General features: G+C 41.2%; 1 protein-coding gene across 4 annotated transcripts in view; it reads right to left on the reverse strand.

The window, feature by feature from the left end:
• The window catches only part of ascc3 (activating signal cointegrator 1 complex subunit 3), a 167,363-nt gene that overhangs the window by 63,911 nt on the left and 76,179 nt on the right, over window positions 1–27,273 (reverse strand). For all 4 annotated transcript variants that reach the window (XM_051407231.1, XM_051407232.1, XM_051407230.1 and 1 more), the window contains exons 11-14: window positions 25,996–26,160; window positions 9,942–10,118; window positions 9,520–9,591; window positions 6,400–6,534 (exon numbers count right to left, since the gene is read on the reverse strand). In XM_051407231.1, the coding sequence (XP_051263191.1) occupies window positions 6,400–6,534; window positions 9,520–9,591; window positions 9,942–10,118; window positions 25,996–26,160 (549 nt within the window). The remainder of the gene's footprint in view (window positions 1–6,399; window positions 6,535–9,519; window positions 9,592–9,941; window positions 10,119–25,995; window positions 26,161–27,273) is intronic.

Consider the following 27,273-nt stretch of genomic DNA (forward strand, 5'->3'; position numbering starts at 1 on the left):
TCAAGCTAATTTCAGAAATTACAGGTAGAAAATAAAGTCAAGACAGTGTGCTATGTACAGTCATTCAAACTAGTGAAGTACAGCCACAAAGCATCTGTTACCAGATAAATCAGAAATCAGCTCCAAACTGGCTTGTAAAGCACAAAAATGAAAATGTTTCTACTTTTGAAAAGCTTCCAGAGTACACTGAAACTGCGACAGACCTGAAGGAGTCGCGATGAAAACAGAATAGAACGTAGTAGTAGTAATGGAGGTCATATTTGTTTGCGTGAGTGTGTTTGTTGATGAGCTGTTTGTCCATTTGTGCAGACAGAAAAATCGAGTGTGTGATACCAGTCCTTTGTTCTTGATCATAGTGGGTGGCACAGCAGAACAGTCAACATTCCAGGCAGCCGTTTTAATGCTGATGAAGAAGCAATTAAAGAGAAAAATGGACTTGCTATGCACTACCATGATAACATGCAAGGCCGCTCCCTGAGGCTATGGGACTGCAGATGAGCTGTAATATCACAATAGTCAGACTGGATGGTGAGCTACCCAGTTTTCCTCATGCTGTTCCACTATTTTACAAAGCCATGTTTCTATTTAAGGCAACCATTTCTGTGAAGTGTGTTTGTCACTTCACTGTGTCATTCCTGTTTTCGTCCAGCCTTTGAGTTGCGGCTCATTGTTTTTGATCGGCGTACTAGGGAGCTGGTTTGGCACGGTGACAGGTTGTCACGGATCTGACACAATGAAATGGACTAGACTTGTAAAAATAGCACCAATGAAAGCAAACAGAGACATTAATGAGCCTACTCTGGTGCTGCTGTGGAGTCCCTGGAGGCTTCACACTCGCAGGCATCAGTGTGTCTGCATCGGTGTGTCTTGTCAAACAAAATGACATAAAAGCCAGAGATGGAGACTGGGAAGAGAAAGACATCCTCACAAGAAAATTCAAGGTGTATCAGTACATCTGTACTGTCTACCTCTACCTTTACAGTACACCATCACTAATTTAACACTCCCTTCTTAAGTAATATACATTCATGCAGCCATACGTCAGTGCTAAAGGTGTTGCTTCATAGCCCTCAACAACCCATGATATCTCTTTAATATCGTCTGTGTAATGGACTCATGGGACCACAAGGTGTCTCTTAACCTCCACTGTAGACTTCCCTTCTCATCTGGAACCAGTCACATGGTTTCATCTCTAAGAACGGGATATTAAAAAATGAGGGAGACAAGGGGGGAAGGTGAAAGGAAGGTAGAGGCAGAGTTGGAGCAAATGAAAGTCAGACAGTGGAATACGATACTATATAGATACAGGTTCCCAGCCAACGGGCTGGGGCTCACTTATTTTGCTACTACTTCACATTTGCAAGAAGACATCATTAACATTTGTAGCCTTAGATCAATGTTTATTCTGATTCACATCTATAGCTTTAGCTGTTCTAATACCTCTTTAATGCTAACAAGAGCCGAATATCAAAAGCCAAGAACAACCACATCTACTACATCCTTTCATCATTCACATTAAGTATTGTGTGTGCATCAAAGCCTGATACACATTCTTACTCTGTGTCATAGAGCTCCAAAACTATTAAAGGCAATGAGCCACACTGCTCCTTCGCGGCACAGATGAATAAGTTAGATCAGGCTTCAACTATGAAGATAATATTTGTTAGCAGGATCAATGCCTGCTGTAAAGCTGGATATATCCTTAAAAAGTCTGAATTTGTTCACTAAATCATGTGCAGCAAAATCTACTTTTTATCTATATTGAAGAATTTCACCATTCTCTAGACATTTTAATGACCAAACAATTAATCGAGAAAATATTTGGCAGCTCAATCAATAATGAAAATAACAGGTAGTTGCAGCCATATCTGCTTGGGTTACATTTTTGCTTTCTTTGTTAATTTGTTGAAATTGTTTTGTTTGTTTAAATTCAAGCATTCAAGTTTTTGAGCATGAGGCAAAAAACATTTTAATGCGCAATTCAACATGCACCATAAACACTATTGGCTCCCACTAGGGAAGCAGTGTAATGTGCTACTGGTTAATTTTCAGTAAGCACACTGGAATTACTGGAAATGTCGTTTTATTCTCATTGCATTGGAATTTAAACAGAATTTCCTCATTATGTTTATAAAGACAGAATCTGGGTGGCTTTATGTTTCTTACTAAAAAAAATTGCTAATAATCAGCTGTATGTGCACTGCACCCAGTTGTGTTACAATGAGCAGGGCCCCTGTTATAATTAAAACAACGTTATTGTCCATGATAAGTAAACTTCCCTGTGTGAGTGTTCAGTGTTGCAATTCTCTCCCACAAAGTTATGAATCAATAGCACAGCCTAACAGCAATACTCTGAGCTGTACTCCCTCCGTCTTCTGATGTTAATTGTATGTGACAGAGGTATTACGATACAAGAATTAAGGGCACTGTCAAAGCATCCTTTTTAACAGTTTTTTTATAATACAAGATTCAAAGGAGGACCTATTATGCACATTTCCCCCTGCCAAAAATCCCGGAAGCACCCCGAGTGTTTCTGGGGGACGGGCATCAATGATTTCTGTACAAAAGCACAACTTTATAACTTTATCCACTGATTATAGTGAAACTGGATCATATTTTATGGAGAAAATATTTTCAGGTCCATCCTCTGATGTCCTCTGGCTGCTCTGCTGAATTTCCTGATGGAAATAACAACACTGAAGTTGGCTTTCGACAGCTTTGGCAGTTAAAGGGAAACTTAACTAACACTGCTGAGCGACCGATCATCCTTTTGCTCCTCTTACTTTACCTGCCTTAACACTGTCTGAAACCCAATGTCAAATCTGTCAAAACTTTATTCTACTTGTCGAAATACTAAAAGATGACATTTTTCCCACATATAGACCATACTGGACCAGGTCCAGATCCAAACCACCTGACCCAAACTTGTCAAATCTGGACTAGATTACCCCAGAGAGCCCAGAGGGAACTTTAGTGTTGTATGGATATATAACCTCAGCTACTTGTTGTTCGCTGTTACCTCCTTTAGCTGCTGCTGTTAGCAGTGTAGCTAATTTAGACATCTTATTATGTGACTCTGTCCGGACTGGGAGCTCAGAGCACCGGAGGAGGTGTCTGTGTTTAAAGTTACAACTCTAGTACTGGAGCTTTGGACCGTCAGGGCCTCAAGCTCCCTGTCTGTTAGGAGTTAGCTAATAGCATCAAGCAAATGTCCATCAGTAAACTTGAGTTCCCTGAGATGTGAGGCAGACAAGCTGATCAACGTCAGAGGAAAAGCCATGAAATGTGTAATATTGCCTTGTAACCCAAAAAGCATTAAAACTTTAAGAGCTGGTTCCTTATGGCGAGTCGGATAGACTGAGCGCGTGCCTGTACTTTGTGGCCATGCTCAGCCGTGCTCTGCCTGGAGCAGATAATCATATAAAGAAATCTGTGGCGAGCGGACATCAGCTTGTCATATATACGTTGAAAAAGAGGTAGGAAACATTGCATTCAGAGCAATCTGATTTTGAGCTTATTGTTCACAGTAATTACTTTTACATATGTATACCTTTATTATTTCATACTTTGGCCTCGTTTAATATCAACATCCCACATTGTTACATTACAGCAGCTAACGAGAAGCACAATAGCTCTCCTTTAAATGTGCACACATCTGATCAAAAGGCAGGGCTGCAAGACTGTTGTGTAAAAAGCCCTTTTGGAGAGTGTTTTCTGTTTTCATTATTTTACTCAGCTGCACTTTATAATCGTTGGCACACCAAAAACTGTATTTAACAAGAATTGATTCGAGTGGGTGCATTAAGATATCTAAGCTTGATTGACAGCCTCTCCAACCCCATGAGATTAAGCCAATTAAATTACATTAGGAGAGAGAAAAATATAGTGGAATCACTTCTGACTTTTAAAGCTGGATAAATAAACGCTAAATTATATGACTGACCTCAGAGGTGCTTTATTTCACTGCATATGCATATTAGAGATTAAAAAACACCTATAAATATTAATGTGGGGCAATTTCCAGAGTGCAAATAGGCAGTGCATTATCTCTGTGTGGGCTTAGAGTGGAATCAGCCCGATGCCTTTTCCTTCGCCAGAGCAGGCCGGACGGACAAACACTCAAAGACGGACTAATGGAGTGAATAATGCTCATTATTTTGGGACACAGGCAGGCAGACGAGCTAGGAGTGAATTAATGCAGTTAGTGCATACACAACAAGATTAATTCATGTACATATACTGTAGGAACAGTAGCACAATTGCTTTTAAAGTACTGTTTCAAAGACTAACCTGGCCACAACGCACCATTTTTAGTATCCCACATAATCTCGTCTCTATTTCCAGTTTTAGAAAGCATGAAAAGTGATCTGATTTGTATACATATCCTATTTAAATAGCGAGAAGATTAGAGGCGCATCAATCTTGGCTCGGCCCCAGGGAACGAAGGAAAAGGTTACTAAATTTATCACTCTGCCTTCTGTTGCAGGAGATTTAAATATGGGAGTTGGAGTCTGACTGACCATCCTCTGAGGGAGAATATAGCTCCACCTCTGTGTACTATCGCAGCACAGACACCATTAATTAAGCGTGCGCACATGTGCACGCACAATCACTGTTCTGCTCTCATGCCTGCCCACACATACAATATAGCAGCAAACCTGGGTTGTATGGAGTTACAGTAATGGTGAGCTGTGAATCGGGAAATCCAATGCTCCTTTTTCTGTTGTCAGATCTGTTCTCTTTAGCTTTACCAAAAAATAGTTTTTCATTTTGTGGTTGTCTGCATCTGTGACTTACCTCTGGTTGTGCTGGTGTGTCACAATTCTATACTGTATACAGGATGTAATGGGGAAATTACAAACTGCCAAAAAGCGGCACAGCAAACTTTACCCACACAACCTCAAAAAATAGGTGGTACCAAAACTGGGGGTCCAGACCCCCACTAGGGGTCGCCAAGGCAACCACAATGGGTTGCGAGGTCTTCTTCATTTTAGGGGTTGTTTTTTAGACATTCTTTAAAAATATATAGATACAGTAGGCCTGTATTTAGGGAATTTCTGTTAAGACAACTAAATGAAATAGTTATTTTTAAGATAACTATTTATGATATAAACAGGTCATGGTGAAGACCTAAACACAAGCTATAGTCGCAGAGCCTTCACTCTCTGATAAACAGCCTCGTAATGCATTAGAAAGGTGAAAACAACCAAAGAGCTAACGGAACAATGAGAAGCCTATTAAGTCTGTATGATTGTTAAAGAATTACAAAAAATACACAACACAGACAAAGAATAGTAATAAAAGTATTACATTACACTAATGTAATATTCACAGGAAATAATCTGCACAAAATTCATCCAAACCGCTTATTTGACACAAATTTCCTGCAGTCATTGTTTTTACTGTTGGCGTTCATTGTACAGTTTTACAGTTGTTCTCTACTGTAATTGTTATGCATGTTGAATATAATATGAAATAACCATAAAATATGTCACCTATTCACTCAGTGATGGAAAAGGGGTCCCTTAAGGAAAAAGGTTGAACACCACTGTCTCAGTGACTACTTTTTGTGGTAGCTGGCATCCGACTGTAGCTGGCAAACTAACCACTAAACCACTAGCCTGTTGGGGACACATAAATACTAGCTGGCCATAGTCGTTTCAAAGTGCTACTTAGAATGCAAGCTAGCTAGGTCTCCAAGAAATGAAAATGAAATTAAATCAAGAAATGCAGTTTGATGTCTCTTTACACTATACTGTAACAGATCACAGCGATGTAAAAATGGTGGAACAAAGCTAATAGGCAATGACAGCATTAGGTTGGCACTGTCGAGACAGTTTGCTAATGTAGCAGCACAGATTTGTGTGTCAAAGCTCACTAAAGTTATGGATCCGTTGGGTCAATTGCACAGATTTTCTTGACGGGGTGATAGCCTTTTGTGTTCCAGCATGATGGCTATGTTTTTGTTGCAGTTTTTACCTTAAGTTTTGCTTGTGCCATCTTGTTTTTGCATATTCTTGTCTCAAAAAACATAAGAAACAGTTAAAACTTTATGAGAAGCACAGGGTCTTTTTTTTTCTCTAATCACAGTTTGGCAACCAGCATCCTGCACCATAGCCTCTGATAAGTTTTGCCCTAGCACTTGAATTTTCAGGTTTGGAAAAACCCAAAAATAGTGTTTTTAATCATATATACAGACCTAAGTTTCAAACGTACCATGAAACACTGTCTTGTCTAAATATCACTGACAGAATAAAGAATTTCATCAATATTCCAATCTAATCTTCTAGATGAGTATAGAAGACCTATCTAGCTAAACACTGAATCTGAAATAAGATATTGATGACTTTTCGACTTTTAAAAGGAATTTAAACACAGATCGTTGAGAGCTTTTTCTACCTGTTTCTCACACTGGCCGTAGTCAGGGCCTTGGTCTGGTTGAAAGAAGCTTATTTCTCCATGGTTCTTTGCCATCTCGATCAGCCCCATGGCCGTCCTCACTGTGGCATTACGAGCATGGACAAACACCATCACCTGAGACAAACAGCAATAAGAGGTAAAGAGGTTAAAAACATCAGCACAACACATAACTCCACAACAGTTCAGTTGGTGCAGCGATTGTCTCATCTGTAGAATTTCAGTTCAATCAGTATTTTGGTTGAGCACAGCTGGGTTGAGGGTGGAGGCCAGACCATATGATTCACATCATTTTCATACTCATGAAAGCATTTAGTGAACCCTGTGCCCTGTACGGAAGCATCTGCACTCATTTATTCAGGTTTTTACTTTATTTGTGATGCATCTGTTTGTACACTGTATGCTCACCACATATATATATTTATCACTGAATTGGTTGTTTGCCTGAAAGGTCCAGAGGATCTATTGGCAAAAATGTAATATAATATTTATGTTTTTGTTTTCATTAGTGTATAATCACCTAAGATTAAGAATCCTTGCATTTTTGTTATCTTGTTATCTAGAATGGGCTGCTTTTATCTACAGAGGGAGCGCGTCCTCCTCTATGAAGTCAGCCATGTTGAACCTCCATGTTTCTACAGTAGCCCAAAAAGAAACAACCAAACACTGGCTCTAGATCTTTCGCAGCCACTATAGTTACTATACACGCTTAGAAGGCGAGGGCTATTAACTTCCCTGCTAGATGCCACTAAATCCTACACACTGGTCCGTTAAAGCAGTGGTTCAGTGGTTACAGCAAATGACACCAGTGTCAGATGTTTTAAGAATAACACTTAAAGGCTTCATTTCAAATTAGAACCCATCACTAAATTCTTTACAAACCAATTTTTTGTCATCATGCATTAACACTAAGATGGCATTAGTCTTTATGATAATTTCCACTCACAGAAACCCTGGCTTTTTTCTCTGTGGCACGGAGGCAACTGCAGCTGTGAAAGTTCATGTTTGCATTGAAAATATGAATACTGAATATAAAATGTGGTTTATCAAACTTCTATTCTAATTTCTAGCAATTTAATTGCAGATTGCAACTCCCTTGCTTCACCCTGCCCTTCCAAGCATGTATAAGAAACTACAGTGGCTGCAAAACACATACAGAACGCCTCTATCTACAGCCAGTGTTTTCTTTGTCCTTTCTGGGCTACTGTAGAAATGGCAGTTCAACACACAAACCCACACACAAAAATATATTGAGATTTTATCCAAAGTTGATTGAGTTCGAGAAATCATGTGAACCTACAGTGTCCTTTAATACACTGAACAGACTGTAAGCTTTATGGATTCTTTATAGGGTGATATCAACACATTGTGTACACTGACAAAATATGATGATAAAAAGCCCCTACTTTGGTATAACGATTCCTTAATTTACCTTTAAATAGCCATGAAGGACCCTGTTGACATTGTTCTAGTAGGGAAATATATTATTAGACCAAACAATATTGCCTGACTGCACACACATGCAGTAACCAGCTGTGTGCGAGCTCCAAACACAGTGGGTCCGAGGAGACTGCTGCAGCAAATGTTATTTGTTGAAGGTGTTTTATCAGCACCACTGAGCTGTGTGGAAGCATTGTCGGCAGTAACCGCCGGCTCCTCAGCTTATTAAACTTCTTTCTGGCAGCATGCTTCTCGCCAGGAGGGCGGTGGGAAAATCATAAAGGAAATTTCATCCATCAGATCCTCCCAGATGAAATTAATATATGTCACAGCCACTTCTTGACAATTTAATATTGAGCGAGGAGGAGAATGAGGAGCAGTCCGTGGCTGAGCTGTGGCCTCAGTGGCCTCAACCTGCGAGCCGGACTTGAACATTGTATCGTTTGAACCAAAGAAATAAAAAAAAAGTTGTCAGTGGTGCCATACAATTAAGTTGGTTTACAAGTTCTCAAGGGCCACAGCAAGACTCATATTAAGTGTGTCTCTGAGGGAGATAATGAGCAAGAGAGAAAGGGAAAAAAACAAGAAAAAGGTGTGTGTGTGTGTGTGTGTGTGTGTGTACACTTGCAATAAAATGATGCAGACAGGATAACAACCGTGCTCAATAGGGAGCTCAACTCTTGTAGCAGATGGGAGCTAAACGGTAAAGTCTGAATTCACAACTCTCATGTTCCCAACAGGCCTTCTGAGGCTGCAGAGTGGAAGCAGAATGAGCCGAGGGTGGTGGTTGGTGGATGGGGGAGGGAAGGGGAAGGAAGGGGAGGGGAACACCGAGGGGGAGATAAGGACTTCAGAGACTTCCGATAGCAGGTGTTCATTCCAAAAGGTTCACAAAAATATTTACTGCTCCTATTCACAAAAAAGTTGAGAGATTTTTTTTTTTTCAAGGGAAAGAGGAGTTGTATTAAGATTCTACACCAACGTTACTGTGTGCCTCTTTAAGTTGCTCCAAAATCATAAAGAAGCATGTAGGTGACGATGGGGGGAAATAATCAGACTGAACAGTGTCTTGTAAAATGAGAATTATTGGTTTTGATGTTCAAGGTCACAGTGCCTACAGTAGAGTACCTGGGAAATGCTGGTTTCAATGAGAACATCGAGTTGGGCAGACTCATTTTGAGGCAGAGGGGAATTGTTCCAGTGGGTATGATTGTAGTCAAGGTAATGTGCTCTTATTTATAGGACCAATAGATTGAGTTTGCGTGCCAGAGGCCCTCATGAGCTCAGAGAGAACATTTGAGCCCAGTATCAGGGTAACAGAGAGGGCACAGGAACATACAACAGAGCTGCAATGTCCACCATTTTAGGCAAGGTGTACATCATACGGATAATTTATTGTTGTCAATTATGGCAGCCTGAATGTTTCACAGTAAGCTAACTAGCGCAGTAGTAACCTAGCAAATGCAAGTGGGATTAGTCAACAACATTATGTTGTGGGGTTACAGGTTACATAAAAAAACCTGTTCAGGAGTGGAACATCCGCTGTGTGGGGTGTAGCGGTGCAGTTGCCCATTGCAACTCACTCATTTCACCCTTCCTTTCCAACCGCGTGGGAGAAACTACACTGGCCACTAAACACACAAAATGCAGAACAGTGCTTACCTGATGACCGGCTCTAACCTGCTCCAGAACTTTGTTGTAACAAACCTCCTCCATGTCATGAAGCTGCTGGATCTGAACAGGAAACAAAGTCACAATAAACAACTGAAGTTAACCGTTTACTGCAATTTTTTAACTCCCTAATATAACTAATGAATCTCAGGCAACTACAGACACTTTGGGAATGAGACTGAACAATCAATTATCTTCAAGCCACTAACCCAAAAAGTCAGTATTTGGTGACCTAGGAATGAGACTCAAGAAACTTTCTTGGGTCTGATTGGTTGTTTCCATCCAGGCCCGATGGATTCTTGCAAATATATTATAAAGGTGAGCAATATATTGCACATATATTGTACACATGTATCACCATGAACAACTAACCTGTGCATTTAAATACGTTCACATAATTTTCGTTTGCTTACCTTGTTGGTGGTTTTTATTCCAACAAAGGTCTGTCCAAGGGGCACCGGTCTGAAGCGACTGTCGAAGAAAAAGAGGCCAATGTAGGGGTTGACGTGTAGGAAGGCAGCCACATCCAGATAGTTGGGCAGGGTGGCTGACAGTCCCAGGATCCTGATCATACTCTGGGTGGACTCCACCTAACAATCAGACAATGACACAATGTCACAGCTGCACCAAGCTGCAGTACTGGGGAATCTGCCTGAAATGAGCTTGATGATCATTTTTTCATGTGAAAATATGAAAAGGCAATGTGTGCCGCGATAAGTACTAAACATAGATTATCTGAGAGGATCTAAGTAAAACAGTGAAATACCTGCAGACATTATAGACCATTAAGACACAAAATCATGGCAATTGTAATTATCCTGAAATACACGTGTACAAAGGTGTACACATTTATGATCCCCATGGTAATTATAAGACTTTTTCCCCCGTTCTTTAATTGTATTAGAATTCTTAATTCTAGTAATATTAAAAATACTGTAAAACTTCAATTACAAGCAGGGTCCCAGTTAGAGGCAGGTCTCTTTTACTAGCCTGGTGTGGCTACACGTTTTGATGATTAAAGGCAGCTCTCAATTAAATGGTAAATGGACCTGTACTTGTATAGCGCCTTCTAGTCTTCCGATCACTCAAAGCGCTTTTACAGCACTTAGAGGCCTGGTTTTAATTTCATAGAAATACTTTGGATGTATAAAACCTCTTAAAGTTCTAAGCTGCTTAGATCGCCTACACAAATATAAATGTTTAAACTTTTTGTCAATATGGACACACTGCACATCGTTAGATCTGTCAGATTCTGCACAATTCAATTCCTTAGTTCATTTTAAGAAATGAATGATTCCTAATTGAAATGTTATATGATAGCCTAATTTTTATTTATAAGTAATATTCATATTGGTTTAAATAACCAATATGATAGTATTTTGCACCTTTGATGAGCAATAATTTTAAGCAAAAGGAATTAAAGGCCTGTCCCATATATAGGCATGTTGAGTTCAGTGATTGAAGCAAGTGGGCTAATATAGGTGATATCTGATCACTGCGTAGACTCTGATCCAGCTGTTTTCTGATACTGGTATCGGAACAAATCTATCAGCAATCTAACGACAATAGGTCGATAAAAATAAAGATGATTGTCCAACCCTATTTTGTATACATAACAGAAGGTTTAAGAAAAACTGTGCTGATGTTACTCGGGAAAATGTGTCAATAAAAGCTGAGAGAAGTCAACATTTCTGTGGATTTATGGCGCAGAGGAGATTCAAATTCAAATTCTTTACTTTGTCTTTGAGACAAAGTAAATGATCTTGCTCATGTACTTTTATGTCTTTATTTTGTCTTTGAAACCTGGAAAAAATTCAATATGTTGTGCATCAACGTGGGTGAGAGGAGAGAAAACTAGAGGGGTTGCTAGAGGAGAGGGGGGTTTGCCCTATCTGTGAGCCTCCTGCTGGATGTGACAGGAAAGATTGGTAAGGCCTTTAATGTGATGCAGTACCTGTCAAACCATCCTATCAAGATAAGACCCAGCCAATCCCTGCCAGCGGACTGGGCCTGCACTACACATTCACTCTGCTCAACGTCCATACTGCAGATGAACATCTGCACCGTCCATGTTCACCTACAAACAGTCTGCAGGCTTTTTTTCTTTTACATCCTTTTACTTTATGCAACTGTGAGCTTAACTGCTTTGCTGTACAAGAGATGAAGAATCCATGTTTCAGTCACATTTGTGGCATCATAAAATGTTATGACAACATAAGGTAATTGTGATTAAGGGCTAAATTTACAATTGCCCCAAGGGGAGGGAGTAATGAGCTGGATAAAATCAAAATTAATAGGTCACAAAATTAGACAGTGTGGTGATCTGTGAAGTCCTCTGTGGCTTTGCATTGAGATCCATGTAGTTTGAACATAAAACAAAAGAAAAGGAGTACCAGTAGGGCTGCTTGATTATGGAAAAAATCATAATCACGATTATTTGGATCAAAATTGAAATCACGATTATTCAAACGATTATTTTTTTTAAACTTCAGAAACATGCTGCATTTATTGGACATTTGTCAAAAACACTTTGCAAGGAAGTCCTCAGTTACACTTTCCTTTCCCCATAAACATTTGTAAGTCTCCGCGTTACCTGTTTAAACAAAAACAACGTGACAGGAGAAGACTGCAACTAGTGTCGCGACCACCGGCGCAGTATAAATAGTTACGGCGCTCCTGTGACTTCACATTGTCGCGCGACAGGTCGGGAACGGCGAGTATACAGAGTGCATGATGTGCAGTGCTTGCTGCGGGGGAGGGATGGAAATACGCATGCGCGAAATACGCAGACTGTGGCTGTGTCCCAATTCAGGGGCTCAGCTTTTTTCTATACAACGTTGCACAACAGAAAATGAAATAAAATCGTTTCCCTCCGATTTTATTAGTTTTGAGATCGTTTGGCCCCAAAATCGTAATCATGATCATATTTCGATTAATTGAGCAGCCTTAAGTACCAGTATTCATCGTGGATTTGCATGGACAATGAAACACTGGACCTTTGAACCCCTAAAGATGCCAACACACCCCCAGCTGATTCCTTCCTTTACAAAGTAGTAAGCGAATGAACAGAAGAAATAACTCATGCTTCTGTTAAACGTTGGAACAAAAATAAGTTATATCAAAGTATGAAGTTTCATATTAACCCCCAGAAACCTAATATGCAAATGTTGTCTTTTAAAAAAATCGCAATTGTCATTTCGTCAGGAAAAACAACCAACTCGAGTTTCAAAATATTAGCTGTAACTTCGACAAAATTTGGGGATCCGTGGACACTACACAGGCCTGCAGCAAAATTTCAAGTACAATATGCACTCAGCTGCGCAGCTGTGTTTTAGTCTCCACCAACTCCTGTCAAGAATATCTGTCTCTTGCTGCTAAACGCTCCACTGCGTTCACCAGCTAGTCTCTAACTGTGTCTGTCTGCTGCTTGGTGCTGAGAAGGTAGTGTACAGTGGGTTAATCAGAGATTTATCAGAACAGCTGACAGACAATGCTGGAAAGAAGGATAATGAGACCTGGTGTTTCCAGGCCAAAACAACAAGCTAAAAGAGGTTAAAAATGTCTGCAGAGGTAGGTCTGTATCGGTAACCCCAATAATGGAATAATGGAATGGAATACAATAATGGATTCAAGGGAATCCATTCAAGGGATAGCAAGCCAGTATTTGGGGTTTTCTTAAGATGGAAAAGCATCCCGGAGCAAGAGACTCGACGCAGTGCTACTCAGCATCGCTCAGTCCAGGATTATAATACCACTCAGGAGAAAGTCACATAGCCTTAATTGTTCTGGAAAAACTCCTGACTGGAAACACCAGCAGTCAGTTTGCCACAGCAAATTGGACCCATGACTAGCCAGTGTTTCGGATTATTGACTATCCCTCTTAACAAGCGACTTTCAGCCAAATATGTAAACTAAATGGTGACCTTTTTTTGGCTGAAAGTCGCCAGCTGAAAGAAGTCACACACACAGAAAGCATTATCTCTCTGCGTTATCTCGCTGCACCCCTTAGAATGTTGGCGCCTCGTGAGTGGTAGCTAGTTACAGCAGCTCTTAACTTTTGTACTTAACTTTAGTGTTTTAGTGTACTTTTTGTTGCTCCTTCGTGTCACATCGACACTTTAGGCAAGTGTGCAGCTATGGATGTTCATATTGTTACATTCGTAGTTTGCCTCTTGTTCTTTGAACTTGTTGGTGCAGCATCAGGAGACCAACTCAACCACGGCTCCATTGTTTACACCCGGGATCAGCTATTAGCCCTGTGCCACACAACCCTTCGCTGCGCGGAGCAGCTGGAGATCCCCAAGGAGATACGGCAAAGGAGAAGAGGATGCAGAGCGGAAGTAAAGTGCAGACAGCGGAAAAGACAGTATAAACCATGTTTACCGTCTGTCATCATGGGGAACGTAAGATCTCTCCCCAACAAGATGGAAGAGCTTACGGCGCTAACCCGGCTGCAGAGGGAGAACCGGGAATGCAGCCTCATGTGCTACACAGAGACGTGGCTGAGTGAACTTTCTCCTGACTCACACGTCACCCAGGACGGATTTCAAGTTGTACGGGCGGACAGGAAAGCAACGGAGAGCGGTAAAAAGAAGGGAGGGGGAATGAAAGATGGTGCCACCCAGCACACACCAGTGTTAAGGAGCAACTCTGCACCAGAGACCTGGAGCTGTTAGCGGTTAGCATGAGGCCGTACTACCTTCCGAGGGAGTTTTCACACGTTATTGCTGTAACTGTGTACATCCCTCCCTCGGCCGTCGCTGCTGCAGCTACAGATCAGATCCACACTGTCGTCTCCCAGCTTCAAAACCAGCACCCCCAATCCCTCCTCCTCATCTCCGGTGTCTTCAACCATGCTTCCCTGTCCTCTGCTCTCCCCACCTTCACCCAGTATGTGAAATGCCACACAAGGGGCAATTAAACTTTGGACTTGTTGTATGCAAACATCATGGATGCATACACCTCATCCCCCCTCCCCCCGCTTGGTCACTCAGATCACAACCTTGTCCATCTGGTCACAGACTACACCCCTGTGGTGAAAAAACAACCACCTGAGAAGAGGCCTGTGAAGGAGTGGTCTGAGGAGACCAGTGCTAGGCTCAGAGACTGCTTGGAGACAACAGACTGGGAAGCACTCTGCAGCCCCCACGGCAATGACATTGACAGTATGACCCACTGCATTATGGACTATATTCAATTCTGTGTGGAGAACACTGTGCCCTCCAAGTTAGTACGGTGTTTTCCCAACAACAAACCCTGGGTGACCTCCGAGATTAAGGCCCTGCTGAATGAGAAGAAGAGGGTCTTTAGATCGGGGAGAGACAAAGAGGAGCTGCACAAAGTCCAGAAGGAACTCCGGCAAAAGATCAGGAAGGGAAAGGACAGCTACAGGAGGAAACTGGAGAAGCGGCAGGAACAGAACGCCAGGGATGGGTGGAGAGGGCTGCAGAACATCTCAGGCCATGGAAAAGGAGTGGGAAGAAAGCAAGCCAGTGGGGACAAGGACTGGGCAGATGAACTCAATATGTTTTTCAACAGGTTTGATTCTGCCTCCTCTCCCTCCATCACCCACACTGCTCCCACTTCACACCTCCCCTGACCAGCTCCCCGTGGCCCTCAACTCCTCAGCCTGCCATCTTCAACACCTGACCTCCACCAGCCCACTCCTGCCCCTCCCTTCACCAGTTCACCACAACCCCCCTCTCACCCCCCCCTGAGAAGTGGACAAACACCTGGCTGCATGGACAATAGACTATCTCACCAACAGACCACAGTATGTGAGGCTCCATCACTGTGTGTCTGACGTTGTGCTCTACAACAAAGGTGCCCCTCAGGGTACGGTGCTCTCTCCCTTCCTCTTCACCCTTTACACCTCGGACTTTACCTCCACACACTGCCACATCCAGAAGTTCTCCAATGACACTGCCATTGTTGGATGCGTTTCTGAGGGGAACGAACTGGAATACAGGACTGTCATCATGGGCTTTGTCAGCTGGTGTGAGCTCAACCAGCTTCAGCTAAACACTAGCAAGACGAAGGAGATGATTGTTAACTTCAGGAGGAAAACATCCCACGTCACACCGGTGAACATCCAGGGATTGGACATTGAGGTGGTAGATAATTATAAATTCCTGGGTGTTCACCTCAATAACAAACTGGACTGGACTGACAACACCCATGCTCTCTACAAGAAGGGCCAGATTCGCCTCCACCTGCTGAGGAGACTGAGGTCCTTCGGAGTAAGCAGGGCTCTCCTTAAGACTTTTTATGACTCTGTGGTTGCTTCAGCCATCTTCTATGCTGTGGTCTGCTGGAGAGGGGGCAGTACGGACAGGGACAGGAAGAGACTCAATAAACTGATCAGGAGAGCGAGCTCTGCCCTGGACTGTCCTCTGGACTCCATAGAGGAAGTGGGTGAGAAGAGGATGTTAGTGAAGCTGACATCCATCATGGACAACACCTCTCACCCCCTACATGACACTGTGGGGTCCCTGAGTAGCTCCTTCAGCAGCAGACTGTTACATCCTCGGTGTAAGAAGGAGAGGTTCCGCAGGTCTTTCATCCCTGCTGCTGTCAGACTCTACAACACCTGTACTACCTGATCAATGTTGTAGTTTCTGTTATTAAATTACCACCATACCATAGCTTTTACCACTCACCATAGCTTTTATATCTGTATTTATTTTATTTTTTTCACTCAAATGCTGCTGTGACAAGTGTGGGATTAATAAAGTAATCTAACTAACTAACTTACTAACAAAGCAAAAACAACAAATATGTCAATAATACCGCACACCACCCTATTGAGCCTCCCTAAATCACTGCAGCGGAAATTCCCTCACGTGACAGCCCTATGTCGAGCTAAGGGGAACTGCAGGGAGAAAATATGATAAGTGCAGCCTTAAAGAAGGGTATGTCTGGCAGCTTGGCAGGGCCTCAGAGCAGTGGTTCGCAACCTGGGGGATGGGACCCCCACTAGGGGTTGCCAAGGGTTCAGGGGGGGCCACGAGGCCTTCTTGATTTTAAGGGGTAGAAAACTTAAAAATATGCACAGTAGGCATATATTTCAGCATTTGGTTCACTTCTGTAAAGAAAGGTAAATTATATTGTTTTTTTCTTTAGGTTTAGATATTTTAGGTTGTATGTATGATTATTTAAAAAATAGCACAATAAAGACAGAGAATTGTATAAAAAGTTCCTAAAATATCAGGGAAAGTCTCTGATGCAATATTCACAGGGAATAATCTAGACTTTATCCCAATTGCTTGTTTTACATAAATGTGTTCACTGTTTGGATTCATTGTACAGTTAGGTTACCAGTTGTTGTCTACTGTCATTGTTATGCATTGAATATAATAAGAAATAGCCTTAAAATACGTCACTTGGGGTTGTCAGTTTACTCAATGATAGAAAAGGGGTCCCTTTTGGAAAAAGGTTGTGAACCATTGCCTTAAAGGTCCAGTGTGTAGGATTTAGTGACATCTAGTGGTGTTGTTGCAGAATACAACTTCCTCACTTTACCCTCCCCTTCTAAGCAGGAAGGAAAGACTACAGTGGTTTTGAAACTCAGCCCTATCTAGTGCCAGAGTTTTGTTTGTCCATTCTGGGCTACTATAGAAAGACGTTGGGTCAACATGGTGAAAGCCATAGATCCTCCTAAATGTTGCATACTGGACCTTTAAAACTCCAGTGGTAGCTGTCAACAACCCTATAAAAACTGCACATTATGATCATATTCAAGCACCTAATTATGAAAGGCATGCTTTATGTAAGCTTAGGTAGATCACCCCTTAAATATCAAACCATGAAGAAGAAGCCCTACAACAGAGCAACATTAAAGGCCTCTGTAATAAAGGTTAGAGGGATCTTGAACGCAGTGCATAATTGGTAGCAGTACACCTGGCCAAGAAAGCATAGTCTGAACCAAAGCTCTTCCAAGCAACAACATCAAAGTAATAACTGTCTCGGTTCGGAAACATTTGCATAAAAAGGAGGACAAATATCATTTAGTTTACGGGGATTTCCATATTAATGCATCTGAGGACGTGAACTTAAGCACCTAGCGCATCAGAGGCAGTCACCTTAATTCCTTCAGCACAATCAATTATAGCAGTCTGTCAGGTGTGGCAGTAATTGGACAGAGAGATGAAGGGGGAGGGGGCGCCAGGCGTGCTGCTGTTGGCATCCGACGTCTTCTGTTGGAGCGTGGACTATGAGCTGTTTACAACTTCTCACACAAACAGAAACATGCTGCTTCTGTGCCAGTCACATATACTGTAAAGTAGATATAATTAGTGGCAAAAAGACTCGCCCTGCATGTTCTACTCAGTGACATAATCCTCTCCAGCCTCTGCAACAGGAACAGCATTAAAGGTTAAAATATTCTGTATTTGCTTAATAGCTTGTTTTTCTTAAAAAGAGCAACATAGCGCTCCCTTTTTTCCTCATACCTGCTTTTACAGTCCAGGCTAACACCTTCAAAATGCTGGCAGTACACATTAGAGTGTAAGTCTGGTGATATTCTATATTTATCTTCTTGTCAACAAATCCTATGTGCAGAGCCAAACCTGTGATGAATTTATCCTAACATGTTTTTAGTGTGTATACAAAGCCTGTTATCTTATTCCTCTGTGCCATAGAGCTCCATTGTTGTCCAAAAACTATTAAACAGCCACATTGTTGTACTGGGTTCCTTCATTACCATGAACACACACACTGTAGTTTATTTTGACTCAATCACACACAAACCATCCTGCAGCAACAAACTAAACTAAAGCACCAAATGTGGATTAATGCGCCCCTAATATAGTCCCCAAAAAGCCACTATTTCCTCCTGTTTGAGTAGTAACTACAGCTGTTAAACAGTCTATTCTTTTAAAAGCAGAGTAAAAGCACGTCTTTTTTCGCAAGCTTCAGGTTAAATGTGTGGTTAGCTGGTAAAACTTTTATTTTAGAACCAGTATTATTAATGTCATTATTGTCTTTTAAATAATAATACCTTCTAATATTATTCTCCTTTTATTGTAATACCCCTTTATCTTGTGTTTTTATTAGGGATGGAACTGCTTATGTAAACAATCCAAACCATTCGGCAAGCAACTTTTTTTCCAAATAAATGAAAGGGATGTTGAAAAAGGCAATGCCAGGGCGTCCTGATAGCTCACCTGGTAGAGCTGGCACCCTATGTACAGGAGCTGGGTCCTAGCTGCAGCCCCCAAATGTATTCACCAATTTGTTTTTGTCTTATTTATTCTTCCTTTTTACTATACTTTCTTCTTATTTCACATTACTACCTAAACATCTTTCTTTCTATTTTTCCATTCTTTCTGTTCCTCTTGCTTTATGCTCTAATCCTTCTTTCACTTCCTACCTCCACTTCTCTGCCATTCTCTCCTCCCATCCATTCTTCTCTTCCCACAGTTCACCCTCCTTCTGCTGCCGTTTACAACTTTGCGAGCAATAACCTTCTGCTCCCAGAAACCACACTTTCCCCAGAAAATGGACTTTCTAATCTGGATCTGCACTGAATCATATTACTTTTTGCTGCCACAACAACCAGTTTTCATCTTATCCCATATTATTATTATTGTCCATTTTTCTGTGAGTACCTTCCTAATTTTTTTTTATATTCGTAAGTTATTTTTACATATGCAAAATTGCTGTCGTCGACTCAAATACAAAAGCTTTTTATTCTTAAGACAGACTGAATGTACTGTATGCAATATGATTTTTCATGCAGTGCAGAGGAGCTGAAGCCCTCGCAACATTTTGCTCCTCCTCACACCTCTGCAGTGTGTTTGCTGTCACCATCCATCGGAGACAAAGATCAAGGCTACAGTGAAAGAAAAAGCACAAGTCTACCTGCATTCTCTGGCAAGCTGAGAGGAGGACTGTTTACTTCCCAACACAGACAAGTCAGACGTACCCTTTAATGAAATGAAGTAAAAACAATTGCTGCAGACCAGTGGAGATGATGGTCTGAATACTTTGACTGGTGGTGCATGTCTGATGTAATGGGACAGTCTGTTTCAGGTTCACAGGAGGTAAATCAGATGTGCCGTATGAGGAACAGACACTGAGTGTTCTCCTGTTATCCCACACATATGGAGGTTAAACTTGTTTTTGTTTCCCCTCATAGAGCCAGCGACCCACTCCAGAGGCAGCCGTGACTTTCCTTTTCTACCTTCACATTCTGTTGCTGGCACAACTCACCTCTTTAGTTTCAGTCTTTAAATCAGTCACTCAAAGGGACACTGCACAAATTCTGAGGGTTCACGCTCTTTTTAACCAATCATTTTCCAGAACATTTTCCAGGACATTTTCTTGACAATACAGAACAGTGCTTGCGTACAAACCGCCATATGAGCTGCAGTTTTGGGCAAATTGATTCCCCTACCTAGTTAACACCACTGTGCATGTATTTATCAACCACAGCAACAAGACATTTTATCATTAATAGGCTGTTTTCACTTACAGCTCTGGAAAAAATAGACTCAAGGCTCAAAGAAAAGATCTCTGCAAGTCAGTTCCACTCTGAATCTGGTAAACCCGCTGTGAAGGGTTGTACAGTTTATCCAACAGTTGGGTTTCAAACTAAATACGCACCCAGGTTTATGTAGTTAATCTGAGTGAGGGACTGAAATACAAGGACTACACAGATTCTTTCCAGGATATTTGGTCATTTTAATCAGTTTCCAGGTGTTTCCATGACTGGAAAACTAGACTTTAAATGTACAGCTCTTAGAGCTTTTCCAGGACGCGTACGAGCCCTGATTCTGTGAAAACAGTTGTATAAGGTCTTCTGTGCATCTGGAGGAGCTTTGTCAAGTCTGAAAAAATAACTCTTAACTAAATGTTTTAAAAAACTGACGTTTTTTTTTTTTTTTTTATGTTCTTTTCCATATAATTTTTGTCAAAGCCACAGGGAGCCACTGGAGAGGGGTTTAGGAGCTGGATGTGGTTCCGCAGCTGCTTTCCCCTGGTACAGGCACTCCCTCAAGAACCTACAGGAAGTGCAATTTAATGCAAAAGCTTAGCAATCTATCCAACCTGGGCTTGGGATTGGAGTCAGAAAACCATAGAATACTGTGCACCTAACTCATAAGAAGAATGAGAGGAGAGGAGTTACTGTGGAGTCCACCTGCTGATAGTTTTCCTCCTACTAGTATTGTATTCATCCTGCTCCAGCTTATCTTCTAGTTTCCACTCTGCTGTGTCAGGATTTCAAATGTGCCTATTTTTGATACACTGAAAAAAACACCTAGGGGTCTAAAGATACGTGTATTTGTCCAGATCCATTCAGTCCAGGATATTCAGTTAAGGGTCGATGACATTATTCGGTGGAATAAATAATCACAGTAAAATCCACTTTATGTCTTGTGAAACATCCATTCTAAAGACACTTCCACCTGGACAGCTTTGGTAGTGGGACCATTGTTGTCTGTTAGCTATACCATTCTAGTCAGGTTAGATCTACTGTATCGAGAAGAAGATTAACTTTATTAATCCCTAATGGTATCGCTCCAATTTTTACACACATTGGCCCAAAGTTAAATCACACGCACAGATGCAAATGCGGAGAGAGGATGGACTGCCACAGAGCGGCAGTTAGGGGTTCAGTGCCTTGCTTAAGAGCACCTCAGCAGTGCTCAAGAGGTGGAATTGGCACCTCTCCAGCTGCCAGTCCACACTCCATACTGTGGTCTGTGCTGGACTTGAACCGGCCCCCCTCCAGTTCCCATGCCAAGTCCCTGCAGACTGAGCCAATGCCGCCTGGAGGTGTTATGGTCACACTGGACAAAGAGTGCAGGGATGAGCCAATACTGATACCAGTGTCTGGTATTGGGTCCAATACTGTGCTCATGTACTTGTACTTGTAATCATAAAACTACTCATGTACCACACTAGGGTTTGGCGATATGTAAAAAAAAAAAAAAGAATTCAGTCCAACAACCCCACCAACCTCATTTGTTGCTTGGCTGAGTGTCGTCATTAACCATTAAAGTAGCAAAATAAAATGACAAATATCACACCCTAAAAAAACTCAATCAATCACCAATGGCTCAACCCTATACCACATCTAATACCACTTCACAGCAGTGTGACATTACATAACCTCTTCTTAACTGAGCAAGTAAGTGAATGAGAAGCAATGTGAACAGTTTGGAGATATTTTAGACAACTTTCCGACAATATTAGCAACATTTAACGTGTTGTAGTCAGACAGTGAGGAACATCGGATGAATATGAAACACGCTGTTAGACCTGCAGTGGTAATATTCAATACTTATATCAGTACTCTGTCTCAGCAAGTACCCAAATGTAAATACTTGTAATAAAAAAGTGGTACTGGTGCATCCTGAAAAGAGTGGAATGGGAACTGTGTGGCCACTTGTCTAACTAAAGTTGGGTGAATTTACATCTATCTATTTATTTAATGTTCCTTAAGTCAACTGTAGCTGCATGGTGGAGCACAAGCTGCAGTCATTCAGGAATTATCCAGTGCTCAACCATGGATTTTGTGTACTGCGCTTGCACTGAGGCCTCAGTGTTTATTGACATGCTAATGGTTGAGTCGAGATCTACAGCTTTGTTCTAAGCACTGACAGCGAGTGCAGTCTGCTGGCAAACAGACAGACAGTCAAGAGGCTTCAAGCCTGTGCACTGCAGCACAACCTCTAGAGGTGTTAAGGTGCACAAAGCACCCAGTCAGCCCTTCTTCAGTAATATCAGCTAAACCTGCAGATAAATGGGCTGTGAACCGAGTAAACAGCGGTCACATGTACGGACCAGTTTTCAATTACCTTGCGGTTAACCCTGCCAGGAGGTCTCTGTCGCTGCACAGCACAGCAGCTCATCCCTGCATCCCTGCCTCTCTGTTTCACTCTGCTCTCCTCACTCTGCTCCTTCAGCATGCAACTGTTGTATTTGCACATTTCTCATAATGAGGAGCACTTGAGTTGGCCCATCATACTGCAGTCACACTCAAGTTAAAATTGACTCCAGTTTTATTCCTCATTTTTTAATGACGGGGTGTCTCAGGTTTATCACGACGGTCCGCTCCACTCAGCGTCTGGTGTGAACAGCTACACTGACTGACATGGTTGAAATGTTAAAAAGGTTTTTACTTCACCATACCCAGCGCAGTAACCAACTGTCGAGTTTCAAACTAAATATGCACCTATGTAGGTGACCTGAGTGAGGAGTTTAAACACAATAAACGTTTTTCAGGACAGCATAGATCATTTCTAGGATATTTGGTCATTTCAATCCATTTCTTTTATCATGACTGGGAAACTAGTCTCTAAATTTCCCAGGTTTTCCAGGACACGTGGGAACCCTGGCAGTGAAAAAGTTTGCGACTCTTTAACTGCTGGATCCTTATTACCTTCACAAAGTCTGATGATGATGAGATACTACTGCTGGTGATAGTTTGCAGATGGATTATGAACTATAATAGCTTTTATAAGTAGCCATAAGTGTACACATTAGGGTGGATATCCCCACCTCCTCCTGCTGCATGTTGAAGTGTCTTGAGCAAGATACTGAACCAGCAATGTGTGAATAAGTATTACTCTGTTTGTGATGGCCTTTGCCTGTGTGAATGGGTGAGTGTGGCAGTAGTGTAAAGCTAGAGACCAGAAAGGCATATATAAATACAGTCCATTTACCATGTACTATTTACATTAAGGTCACTGTTCCTTTTATTGCTGTGTTATCAGTGGTGAAGCCAAACGTATTTGCATATAATTGACTCAAAAAGTATGTAGCTGCATTTATGTATTTTTCCATAGAAGTGTAGTCTTTATCCAACATAGACACTACACACATGTAAAGACTTTCATAAACTGGGTACACAGTCATCAGTGCCAGGGACAAACAAAATGGACATTTATTTATAGAGATACTTTCAGGATCAAAATTCATAGAGCATGATGCATAGATGAGTCAGCTGCAGTGGTCTATGCATTCTAAAAATATCCCTTTACATCTCTTTGCATCCTCTCCATTCATTGATTTCCTTCCACGGACTGACAAATGACAGTGGCTCATCAGAATGGGATACGGGACACTATGGCTCCTACCTGTCTGAATTCACATAATCGCGCTAATGTCTGAAATGTCCTGACTGATTCCTGTCCCAACACCTGTCAATCATCACTAGCGGAAATTAGCTTCTCAGACATGAAGATTTTCTTCGTGCAGCAGCATAGCGCCAAGAGGCAGGACTCATGCTGTATATGATATGTCATTAGGACCCCTTTGTGGAAGAGTGTGCACATAGCAATAGAATACCTACACATATAACTCCCTAGTTAAACTAACTGCTCACTCTCCAATGACTCTTCAAACTTACACACTCTCTCTCTGCTCTGACCCCCCTGTCTCTTCTCTCTGTTTGTGTCTCACCTCGCAGCCCTCAGTAGAGTGTTTAACAGAGGCTATAGGGAGATTTCGTGGATGATGGGGGTAAATGTGGAAAATGACTGGTGCATGACGTACACTGCTGCAATAGGGAGATGGTGAGGAGAGGTACAGTGCTGTCTGTGAGCCACTTTCTCTCTGTTTGCTTGTTGGACTTGAAATGTTATTTGTCACACTGAAAGTGAAGCAAAAGTGCAACTTTGCAGAAATATACTAGATGGTAAAAAGAAGCATTATCAGCACATTAGTAAGGTAGAGATAGGTATTTAACCTCAATACCTTCTGAGTACTGATAGAAATGTACCTGTAGTACTAAGTATGGAAAACGGTCACATACCAAAGATAGCATAACATTTTTTTCAAATCGACTGAATATCATTCAATAATATAATGTTGCCATGGTAAGACTTATTTAGCTCTGGGCTACAGCTTGAGTCCTGTTTTTTCCTTTATCATTTATTTGTGTCCTGGTAGCTCATCTGGTAGAGCTGCACCCCATGTACCTGCCCTTTGCTGCGTTTCATCCCCTCTCTCTCCCCCTTTCCTGTCACTCTTCAGCTATCTCAATTATAAGGCAATAAAAGCCCTAAAAGATACTTTAAGAAAAAAAAAAGTTTGCCAAATTAGCTATTAGAAGTTCACAGTTCCCGTTTTTCAGTGTATCTGTGGGTGTACAGACAACTACCACTGGAATACTGAGATAGTGAAGATAACGTTGTCCTCGGAATGTGTAAATCACACCGAATCTAAAAATATGTGTATCAGAGTTTTAAGGTTTCAACTCATCAAAGCCAGCAGCAATCAGGCACTAAGTGATTTGAGTCAGGTATAATACAGTATATGAAAGCAGTGCAAACATATGTAAATACGCATCCTTGTTTTTATTTAAGTATCAGAGGATTGTTTCAACACAGACCTTTTCTCTTGTAACACAGGGTGTCCCTTACTTAGTGGTGCACTGCTGCATATGCTAACTAGATGCTGCCATTAGCTACTTAGCAGTCCTATTAGCTGACTATACTCGGACTGGGAGTTTGGAGGACGGGCGTTTGGTTTGTTTTCACTACTAACATAGGACATGGGGGAATGCCACAGGGAGCGGGGCTTGAATGAGCACCAGGCAGTGGAAATGGGCTCAAAGCCTGCAAGACTGATCGATGGAGGTCAGCTGATTTAACAGTGGTTCCCACCAGGACTCTGACTCTGTGGATGAAGACATGGCGGGTTCAGGCAGGAACAGAAGAGGAATGAAATGGAGAAAGAGCATCAAGTTTGTAGCGAATTAATTTGCAATGTTGACGTTATGCATCATCCATCATATCAATAAGTCTACCAGTATTTGTTTCAGTGAAGTTGGAAGTTATTTATTCTGTGATTTCAGACATGGCCCCCTTCCGCAAACAAAGAGCTGAAGGAAATGCTAATTTACCCAGGACATTCAACTCCAGACAGTATGCTTATTCAGTTTCTTTGAATCAACAATCTCAAGCTCGCCAATTAACAAGTTGTATCTCATTTGTTTAATCTGCAAACCAACAGAAACATATAAACAATGAACAAATTAGTGTAAGTGTTCTAATTATTATGGGTCCAGTTGACAGAGACACTATAGAAAAGACCTGTGAAAGATTGAGAGTGAAAACAGTGTTGTCTCCCCTTATCTGGACCCCTTTTGTGGTCACCTGATATGCACAAAAGGTTGGAACGTATTGATACTTATTGGATAAAACTGAATTCACATTTTACTCAAAATTGTATTATGGTTTGTATAGATTTGGAGCTCCTTCTCAAACAGAATGCAAAAATATTGCCAATCGTTTAAAATTTCATTGACAAAAAAGTAAGATAATGTTATTTTCATGCATCTTCTAAATTATGTTTGTTTTTGAAAATGTTGCAACCTTGCCATTCTAGAAAGTACACAACACAAAATGCCTTTTTCATCGGTAGAATAAACAAAAACTGACACCAATTCAAACTATTTCTACTGAGGACAAAGGGGGCTGAGGGGGCATTCAGAAGCAGAGAGGGAGTGGGACTAACCTGTCTGATGGTCCTGGCCACCAGGCTTTCCAGTACTGGGCCTCGGTCTTCATGGAGAAGGTGAACTTCATCCAAGATTAGGAGACGCACAATTTGGGACAGAGCCACGTCTCCGACACTCTTCCTGGTCACAACATCCCACTTCTCTGGAGTTGTCACCAACATCTGGAAACAAACATGAAGACATTAGGAACACCAATTCAACACAATGCAGTTCCAATTCAACACAATACACTTTAGAAAGCTAAGTGTTTAATAAAAAACAAACAGACAATATAAAAAAAAGATTTTAAAAAACCCTGCTAAAAAGAGACTATTCATGGGCATAATGATAAAGAGGCACCAATGTGGCACTGAAACCAAATTAATTTGTTATGGTAAACTAATATTAATGTGTTAAGTTTTTGTGATGCTTCAATGCTTCCTGTGATTACATGTGAAGGCGTAACCACATCGGCAGGTGCTGACTGTGCAAGCAACTAAATAAAACTTGATCAAGTTTATCTAAAAACTACAGTGCTGTCCATAAATATTGGTACAGTTTTCTGCAGGCTCTGTACTCTATATCCACATTTAGTAAACCATGCAATAAGTATCCACAAGCGGATACTACCCCAATATGGGTGTGACTATTCTTGAAGATAAAGCTGAAAGTCAGCACTAAGTTTATCACTTTTTAATTAGATCTAATTTAAAAAAAAAAATGTTTAGTTAGTTTGAACTTCATTGATTTTCAAAGTGTGACCTGTTTCAAATCAAAATGATGGACAGCAGGGAGCAAAGCATGGAGGAAAGCTTCCGGAGCAGACAACTGCATCGCCAAAGCATCTGAGAAATAACCATCACCGATAAGACTATAAGATTTATACGCAAGGATATGCGGCCCACTGGTGCGGTAAGAGTGAATGTCTTGTCCTTTAGTCTTTAAGCTATGTTTTCCCATGTGTTGTCATACATTTGTACTATGTGTAATAAGTATTTTTTTTAAATTTGATTGAACGTCACTTTTTGAAAAAAATGACAGCCTTAGTCAGCACTCTAACCTCATAGTCACTGCTTAATTTAATGTGCAATACATTCAAAAATAAATGTACTGCATATAAATTCAATTTAAAACATAAAGAAATGCTATTACATCAGCTCAAAAGACAAGGACTGATGTTATATCTTCTTACAAACCTTCATGTACAGTCGTAGTTTTGAGAATGACACAAATATACATTTTCACAAGTATGCTGAATCAGTTTTTATGATGGCAATTTGCATATACTCCAGAAT

Source organism: Dicentrarchus labrax, unplaced genomic scaffold, assembly GCF_905237075.1.
Source record: "Dicentrarchus labrax unplaced genomic scaffold, dlabrax2021, whole genome shotgun sequence".
In the NCBI taxonomy this organism is placed as follows: Eukaryota; Metazoa; Chordata; class Actinopteri; family Moronidae; genus Dicentrarchus; species Dicentrarchus labrax.